The sequence below is a fragment of the Grampus griseus genome (assembly GCF_964374135.1).
Source record: "Grampus griseus genome assembly, chromosome: 2".
In the NCBI taxonomy this organism is placed as follows: Eukaryota; Metazoa; Chordata; class Mammalia; order Artiodactyla; family Delphinidae; genus Grampus; species Grampus griseus.
The window spans coordinates 12,458,169-12,468,143 of NC_139018.1; the positions used below are offsets into that span (position 1 = coordinate 12,458,169).

Sequence of the window (9,975 nt, forward strand, 5' to 3'; positions counted from 1 at the left end):
TTATTTTTGGCTGTGTTGGGTCTTTGTTGCTGTGCATGGGCTTTCTCTAGTTGCGGTGAGCGGGGGCTATTCTTCCTTGCGGTGCGTGGGCTTCTCATTGCGGTGGATTCTCTTGCTGCACAGCATGCGCTCTAGGCACACGGGCTTCAGTAGTTGTGGCACGAGGGCTCTAGAGTGCAGGCTCAGTAGTTGTGGTGCACGGGCTTAAGTTGCTCCGTGGCATGTGGGGTCTTCCTGGACCAGGGCTCAAACCCATGTCCCCTGCATTGGCAGGTGAATTCTTTCTTAACCACTGCGCCACCAGGGAAGCCCTAATTTTTTTTTTTTAATTTGAATTGTCTTTTGGTTTCCCTGATTTTGAAGGATCAGTATGTATGTGTAACTTATATAATCAGAATTTATGAAAGTCAGTAAGTACCTCATATTGACAGAATCCATGACATTTATCTTAACCTTCCCTTCTCTTATAACACTGAGCTTTGTGTGTCAGTAAAAAGCAGTGCTTTCAAAATTTCTAACTTTAGCTCTTTATTATTGAATTTTTGAAATATGCCAAAACTTTATTCTTGATTAGCAAATGACACTCTTTTAATATGCAGGTTTGCCATGCAGAACTTGAACTGGGGACTTGTTTTCAAGCGGTAAATAGCAGAATTCAGTTACAAATTCTTGAGGCTCAATACCTTCCAAGCTCATCAACACCCCTGACTTTGAGTAAGTATGTCAAAGTGGTTCAAAGTGGAATCTTCAGAAAATATTTGTAAAAGGTAGTTTTTTCCTGTGTTTCTTACAGTGAAGATTAAAATCTTAGTTACATTTGTTAGTTAACTTACATACTTACCTTTTAACTTAAAATTACTTTATTGGATTTCAAATTACTAGCCACTGTGTCTACCTTAATCCACTGGTCTCTTGATTCTTACCCAGTTGTGACCTTCTTGCATTTGATGCTATTCTTTATTTAGCTCATTAGTTAATATAGGTTGAGTGTCCAGAAGACTGTCAGCTATATTTCACCAGCCTAGATAATTTATCCTCTCTCTAGGTCTGTACCCTTTTTTGGATACGCTGCTAACTAGAAACTTAATTTAAAAAAAAACTGAAAATATCAGATACAAACCTCAAAATACTTTCTCGCCTGTGCCTTTGAGCACAGCCAGGGATTCTGATATTTTGGTTGTCTAGGGCTGCTTCACATGGCTGCCGCTGGAGTGGGAGGTTTGAGGTCAGTCCTACCTAAAGGACTAAGAGTAGGACTAAGAGTGTTCCTCTTTCCTACTAGAAGAAGAGAAAGTATCAGGAGGTAGGTAGAAGCAATGAATGTCCACTGTAACTACAAAGTAATTACAAAATAAATACAATTGAGCACAGTCCAAGAAGCTAGAAAAACAACAGCAAACACAAAGGAAAGTAGAAGTAGAAATTAAAGCTAAAGTTGAAGTTGATAAATACGGGGACAACAAAAAACCCACAAAATCAATAAAACCAAAAGATTTTTCTTTGAAAAGAATATTAAAATAGACAAACCTATAGTAGGCTGGATCAAGCAAAAAATAAAACATAGACAAGGAAGAGGATATAATTTCAATTTTGAATCTCAGAATATATTCAAAAATAAATAAGAGGGCTTCCCTGGTGGCACAGTGGTTAAGAATCCACCTGCCAATGCAGGGGACCCGGGTTCGAGCCCTGGTCTGGGAAGATCCCACATGCCACAGAGCAGCTAAGCTCATGCACCACAACTACTGAGCCTGCGCTCTAGAGCCTGCACGCCACAACTACTGAGCCCATGTGCCACAACTACTGAAGCCCACGTGCCTAGAGCACATGATTCGCAACAAGAGAAGCCACCACAATGAGAAGCCCACGCACCACAACGAAGAGTAGCCCCTGCTCGCCACATCTAGTGAAAGCCCACGCACAGCAATGAAGACCCAACACAGCCAAAAGTAAATAAATAAATAAATTTATAAAAATAAATAAATACAGAAGACAATACCAATAATAACTGTGCCAATTCATTTGAACAGCTATATAAAATAAATGATTTTCTGAGGAAAAAAACTGTTGAAATTCACTCCAGAAGAGAGAGGAATCAATAGAACAATAACCATGTAAAAGTAGTTAAAGAACTGCCTCTAGGACTTCCCTGGTGGCGCAGTGGTTGAGAGTCCGCCTGCCGATGCAGGGGACACGGGTTCGTGCCCCGGTCCGGGAAGATCCCACATGCTGCGGAGTGGCTGGGCCCATGGGCTATGGCTGCTGAGCCTGCACGTCCGGAGCCTGTGCTCCGCAACAGGAGAGGCCACAACAGTGAGAGGCCCGCGTACCGCAAAAAAAAAAAAAAAAAAAAAAGAACTGCCTCTAATAAAAGCAGAGGCCAAGATGATTTTACTGGCAGATCCTACCAAACTTTCAAGGAACATATAATTCCTATTCTGTATAAGCTGTTCCACAGCATGAAAAAAGATGGAAAAAGTAACTTTATGAGGTTAGCATATTCTTGCTATCAAAACAGAAAGGACAGCATACACAAAAAATAGCTATAGACTACCATCACTTATGTAGATAGATGGAAAAATCATAAAATAAAAAGCAAGTAAAGTCCAAGTTGGCATTAAAAGAATAAGTTAAATTACCAAGACTATATAGGGTTAATTCTGAGAAACAAGGACAAAACAGTGCAATTTATTACATTAACAGGTATCTTCCTTTAATCAAAACTGCTAATCAGGATTACCAGTGATCTCCATTTTATAAATAATGGTCAGCCCCAGTTCTTACTTTGTGGCTCCCTCCTTTCTGGAAACTCTCTCTTTACTTTCTTGCTGTCTGGCAGCCCCAGCTCTGTACCATCACTTCTCAAATTAGTCAGACTGCACTTTTTGCTCGAGTTGTAAGCACTGTATGTCAGACTGGGGAGCAGGCTTAGGTGAAAAACTGTATAAACCTGAATTTTACTTAGTGAAGTTCTCATCTTTTAAGAGTTGACTCTCCTCTAGTTTCTTTCTGCTTTTCGTCAATGTTTAGCATCTTGAACAGTTGTTTTTCATATTTTCCCCAGAGTTTATAATTGTCATCTATGAGAGGTTAGTCTGTAAAAGCTATTCTACCATTACTGGAAGCTCTACATCTCAAACTTATTTAAAGAATAGGTTTTCTCTAGTGGGCATATGTTTAACTTCTGGAGTCTCAAGCAAAGAATTTTACCTATATAAATTTGTGAAATAAATTCCTCCAACTCTCCAAAGAGTTGGCACCTCTCTTTTGTATAATCCTTTTCAATGTGTACTCCTTTGCTGCTGATTGTTATTTATGTCTGCAGTTCCAGTCTTTAAGGGCATCCAGCTTAGAGGAAGAGTAAATTCATTTAAGGTTAGAGTAGTTACTTATAAATTATGATAATAATTATAAAATTTACTAGAGATATTTCCTGTTATGGCAGTTAGCTCATCAGATCTTTAAAAGTAGCTTATTGATATTTTTATGACAATATATGGATATATTTCTTTATATGACATTTAAAATTTTTTATTTATCAAAATTTCTTATTCTTTAGGTTTTTTTGTGAAGGTGGCAATGTTTAGCTCGGGAGAGTTGATTTATAAGAAGAAGACACGTTTATTGAAGGCCTCCAATGGAAGAGTAAAGTGGGGAGAGACTATGATTTTTCCACTTATACAAAATGAAAAAGAAATTACTTTTCTCATTAAGCTTTACAGTCGAAGCTCTGTAGGAAGAAGACACTTTGTGGGGCAGGTTAGTAGGGAGTTTTTATCTCATGTTCTATCCTTGCACTTTTCTATGCATTTAAACAGTTGGTTAACAAAGGGAATACAGGATAAATTTGAGGTTGAATAGAGTAAAATTGTTCATCATAAATTAAAATTCAGTTTCACCACAAAAATCAAATCTTGTCAGGCTTTCTGCTTTAATACAAAAATAGTTGGAATTTCTGAGCAGTCAGGCTTCTTATCTTAAAATAAGTTTTCTCCTGAGCTTTTCAACTTTAAAATCAGTAAGAAAGATCAGTTTTTCAGTACTCCTGACTCGTTCCTTGTGAAGGAGGGAACACTAAGTATTTCAGTCAAATTTCTTAAGGCTTACTTAAGGTATCCAACTTACTTTATTCTGTGTCATGTTCAATTTAATGTTTAACTCTGTATGCTATTAGCTGAATTGTGTTAGATTTGAATTCCTAGAAAACATCGATTTTAACAGTGGTTGTGATATTATTTAGTCAGTATTGTCATCTGGATTAATCTATTGAAAAATTCATAGTAATTTGTATAAGACAACATAACACTTGCTTACTTGCCAGTCCTACAGGAACTTGTTTCCTTTCGTAGTTCTTTCTTTACTCTAAATGAGTTACTGGTAGCTGTCCAGTATCTTTTATCTTAATTACAATTGTTTGACTCACGCTTAAATTCCAAAATCTGTATTATTAGTCTAAAGGCTTCTACTTGACAAGATGTTATTAGCAGTCTACCTGTAATCTTCAAATTATATGTGAATTTTCAAAGATTGATACTCTCACTCACTTCATATATTTTACCTAAAATATTTGTCAGAAATACTATAGTTCTGTTGTTCTTCATCTATTCTTATTTGGAAAAGAGTTTGAACTCAAGACCTAGTATAACTAGCAAACTTTTCAAAGTCGTGAGGCCTATGAAATGAATTCAGTTAAAGTTTTCGCATGTTGTCAAGCCTCAACTACCATGTATGAATGGAATAGATTTACCTGACAGATGATTTTCAGGATAACTTTTTTGGTGATTCCACTTTCTTGGTTGAGATTTTAGTGAAGAGTAATAATTCTGGAAGGTTCCTGTTGGCCATCTGTTCCCTCTGGCTCCTCTGGTAGCCTCAGGAGCCACCATGGTGGGGCAGGCACATGTGAAATCAAGGTCTCCCACTCCTCTATCCGCCAACACACTCTTATGTTATCTGTTTCATATGTTGGGGTGTTTTGTAAGATTTTATTTGAAGGAAAAGTTCTTCAGACCAAGAAATTTAGAGAAAAAAGTTTGAAAACCAAACCTTTTTGGAGTGCCCTGCTCCAATTTCTTTATTTAAAAGAATTAGAAACTGAGTCTCAAAGAAGTTAACTCCAAAGTAACAGCATTTGTTAGTGCTGTAACTGAGTTGAGGATTCAGGTTGTTTTGTGTCCTTGTTCACCTTGTCTTCGTGATACATAACATACAATGTGATATCTTATATTTGCAAAATGCTTTACAGTTTTCCCAAGTTCATTCACATCTGTTATATAAAGTTACATAAGTGATAGGTTCAATGAAATTGTTTGGTATGAAGAATGACTATTAGATTTCAATTAAAATTACAGTTTTATTTAATGTAAAAGATACTTAAAATGCACATTCCTTACCAATCAGTTTAAATCATGATTAGTCTCAATCTTTACAAAAATGTTTTTGAGTAGTTGGAATCAATTTTAAATTGAGCTCCTAGATTTATTGAGAAAGAAAGGATACTAATAACCGTTTTGGAGGAAGTGATTTTGTAATATCTCACATTGAATTTTTAAATTGAATTGGGTCATATAAAATAGTCTTCAGTGACTAAATAGGTTAAGTGTTTTAACATCAAGTTTCAAAGAGAGAAATCAGACTTTTGGAAAAATGAAAAGATGTTTAGTTGAAAATATGTAAACCAAACGTCCAGCTGTCTTTCATTAGTAAGAGTAATTAATGGTTTGAACTCAGTTACCATTATTGTGTTAAGTTTAATGAGTGTACTGTTCCTTTACAGATTTGGATAAGTGAAGACAGTAATAACATTGAAGCAGCGAACCAGTGGAAAGAGACAGTTAAAAATCCAGAAAAGGTTGTTATCAAGTGGCACAAATTAAATCCATCTTGAAGACCCTGCACATTAATTTGGTGACAAACTTGACATTCTTTTAGAAGACTTTCAATTTGCTACCAATTTGAAGAGACAGATCAGTACATTTATCAATTTATTTATGGAGGCCATAATTATAGTATATAATGGATCTAATAGAAAATCAAACTTGGTAAAAAATGGGATGAATTTTACCAGATATCCAAAGTAAAGGAAATGCTTTAAAACTGGCCGAAATAGACAATAAAATAAATGGGTAGTATTACTAGGGCAACTAAATAAATTATAAAGTCAATGGGAATATCAATCATAGATAGTTGCTGCTATATTATGTTTATAGGCTTTTTAAAGCTTTACATAGATATTCAAAATCCACTATATCAAGTCTCTGTTAGTACTAGGCTTTACCACTGTTTCAGTGCTAGTCAAGATTGATTAGATCTTAACTCCACTGTTTAACCCCTCGCTACATATTTTCCCTCAGAAAGCAAAAGTGAATTGAACCACTTCAACTCGTCTCATTTGGGGAAAGTTTGTGGCCTGTGTTTATCATTACTTACCCTTAAGTCATCACATTGCCACTTAGTAAGCTATTTATCTCTAAGAAACTTCAGATATAGAAAACTACATTTTCGCAAGAATAAATGAAACACCAGAAGGTTGAAGTTTAATTGGAAACCCAGTGTACACACATTTTGCTATGTTTCCTCCTTCACATCCTCTTTGTTTTAATTGGAGTTGAAATAAGGTTATCATCCATATGGCCCATCCTAGTTAGCAGAATTAAATGAGCTTAAGTAGCAAATTTAATATTTTATGATAATCACTTCCTTGGTTTTAGTTTTTTAAATATAAATTGCTTGTTCTATAATCCACATTAGAATATGTTCCTGTATTTTAAAACTGGCCATACATGATAACATTATGTAGCAAATAAATATTTTCTGTTGCAGTTTCTCTCGGGTACTCATTACAACTCAGTATGTAGGGATAATTTCAGTTTAGTTGGTCAGACAAGCTATGACCAAAAAGCACAGTTGTTTGGAGAAACCAATAACACCATCCCTGATCTTGGAAAGTAGTGACTTTATTTTTGCTAATGGGTAGACTAAGTGCTTCATCTTCCATTTTTCTTTCTCTCTTACCTTGTACCACACGTGCCAAGAGATAGATAGTGATATTTCAGGCCACAAGTATACTTTGCTGTAACTTAAGCATGCCTTTTTCGTTTCTTGTTCTGTGTATCTCATTAAGATTTTCCCAAATAAACACTAATTCCCCTTTTCCTAGGTACCACCTTCTCAAGCTACAAAATGTACATACTTTACATGCCCTTTGCTTCTGGTGCCTAGAGTTTATGGTGTACCGGGGATGTTGACAGGTACTCTCTGACACTGCATTTTGAAATAATTTTTTTTAGATTTGTGAAAAATGGCATATTAGTGAGTACTCACATGGACTTTCAAGAGAAAAATCACCTTTTGTGGTGGTATTTTGAATCTTTGAGACAAATGGCAACTATTTTAAAAGAGTTTTTAAAAATAGACTTTGTTTTTTAGAGCAATTTTAGGTTCACAGCAAAATTGAGAGGAAGGTGCAGAGAGTTCCCATATACCCTTTACCCCCGCATTTATACAGTCTCCCCCACTATCAACACCTTCCACCACAGTAGTACATTTGTTAAAGTCACTGAACCTTCATTGACGCATCATCACCCAAACTCCATAGTTTGTATTAGGGTTCACTTTTTATGTTGTACATTCTGTGAGTTTTGACAAATACATAAATGACCTGTATCCACCACTCATATCATACAGAGTAGTTTCACTGCCCTACAAATCCTCTGCAAACACAACCATTTTAATAGCTACCAAAGAAAGAAGTGTACTTACTGGCTTTTAGATAAGTAACAGACTTTATTGTTTAAAAAAAGCTAGAATTTTATTTGAGCAGCTTTTTTGTGTTCTAGTAATGCTTTCAATTCCTAAATTTATTATAAGTAGTCATGTATTTAATGCAATTTCTAATTATTTAATTTTCAATATTTTTACAATATGTGTGTAATGTATAATTTGAAGGAAAGGTATGACTTCTTGGTTTCTTGTATGCCTTAGAATTCTAGGTAAATAAAAAAATTAAAAGAAAACCTTTTTATTTAAAAGACTTCAGTTAGAGAAGTGTTGACAACTAAGATCCCAGATATTTTAATTAGTGTTTACTTAAGCCTTTTTCAGATGAAGAGGTACTGAATACAGGTGATATTGTTTCCTTAATAACTACTCATGTTATGAGAAAAACATTAGAAACTGGTAATAAAAAATGAGATACTATGCAAAAAAATCACTTCTCTTTGTACTTAGTTGGCATTTCTTGACCTTTACCCACTAATAACAATGAGAGAGAACCAAAATGATACTTGGTAACCAGAGAAAGCCATGGAGAACTCACACTGATAGCTGATAGTTTGCACAGTGCTAATCCCTAACAGTGTATTTATTTATAAGTCTTCAGATTAATACGATTAAATAGCTGCAGTCCATATCAAAACATAACATCTCTGTTTGGCTTTTGTTTGGTTTTGTATGATTTTTTAGCAGAACTAGAGAACTTACCACTGAAGTATATCAGATAAGCTCTTATCAGACTGTTCAGAGGGAACCAGTGGGATTTTGAAGTAAGTTACATAATTGTGGTCTGAAAATAACCTAAACTGATCTTCTGTTTGAATGCAGTTATGTGAATTTCTCTGATACTAATGTACAGAAACTATATTTCCCAACAAAAATTTCCACTGTTTAATCAAATAATTGTTTTTTTATGAAGGATTTCGGAAATTTGCAATAAATTTCAACTCTTTATGTTATGGCAGTAATGGATATTTCAAAGCTGTATGTTTACTTTTGTTGTTTGGTAGGGTGTATTGAAGGAAGTTCCAGATAAAACGTCTGTATCTACAGTAGTTGTGAGAATGTTCACAGATGACCCTTGAAAAACACGGGGCTTAGGGTTACCACCCCCAACGCCGTTGAAACTTGAATATAACTTTATATTTGGCCCCCTGTGGTTCTGAATTCACAGATTCAACTAACCTTGCATTATGTGGTACTGGAGAATGTACTCACTGAAAAAAATCTGCATGTAAGTGGACCTGTGCAGTTCAAACCTGTGTTGTTCAAGGGTCAACTGTATTAGGGTTTCCAGAGAAATGGCAGCAATAGAAGATAGATAGCTAGGGAGGGAGATATAAGTTTTCTTTTAATTATGAGGAATTGGCTTATGTTTACGGAAGCTGAGGAATCCCACAATCTGCCATGCAAGCTGGAGACCCAGGAAAGCCAGTGGTATAATTCAGTCCAAGTCCACAGGCTTGAGAACCAGAGGAACCAATAGTATAAATCCCAGTCTGAGGTCAGGAGAAGATGAGATGAGAAGTCCCAGCTCAAGCAGTGAGGCAAGAAAAAAAAAAAAAGGGCAAATCCTCTTTCCTCTGCCTTTTGTTCTTTTCAGGCCCTCAACAGATTAGAAGATGCCCACCCACATTGCTGCAAGTGCTAATCTCATCCGGAAATACCCTCACAGACACACCCAGAAATAATGTTTAATCTGGGCACCCTGGCCAATCAAGCTGACACATAAAATTAACTGTAGCAGATACCTCCTAGTGTTCTTCTGGTATGTTAGTTGTAATTCTTGTTCAACAGTAAATTTCAAATGCTTGAAGTTCTTGCTGAAACACTGAGAAGAGAGTTATGAAAAGTGGATATATATGAAGTACCTGTCCATTTTGAAATACGGATTTAAGACTTAAAAAGGTATTAAAGAGTGTTGACCTGAAATAAATAGACTGTGTTGACTGAAAAAAAATACACAACATAAAAGTTGAGAATTATGTTTTATTCAGTGGTTTTCTGAGGATTTCAAGCCCAGAAGACAGCCTCTCAGATAGTTCTGAGGGACTGCCCCGAAGAGGTAAGGGAGGAGCCAGGGTATATAGGGGTTGTTGCAGCGAGGACCAGGTAGTCAGGACATCAAAAGTCTACAGTTAACCAAAGAAAACCAGGCATCTCAAGGAGTTTAGTACTTTTCTGTGTGTGGAAAGACGCAAG

General features: G+C 35.9%; 1 protein-coding gene across 1 annotated transcript in view; it reads left to right on the top strand.

The window, feature by feature from the left end:
* TC2N (tandem C2 domains, nuclear) overlaps positions 1–8,843 on the top strand; it is a 46,137-nt gene extending 37,294 nt beyond the window's left edge. The window contains exons 10-12 of the mRNA XM_082681980.1: positions 600–714; positions 3,560–3,759; positions 5,777–8,843. Coding sequence (XP_082538106.1) covers positions 600–714; positions 3,560–3,759; positions 5,777–5,887 — 426 coding nt within the window. The 3' untranslated portion in view covers positions 5,888–8,843. The remainder of the gene's footprint in view (positions 1–599; positions 715–3,559; positions 3,760–5,776) is intronic.
* The last annotated feature ends 1,132 nt before the right edge of the window (positions 8,844–9,975 follow it).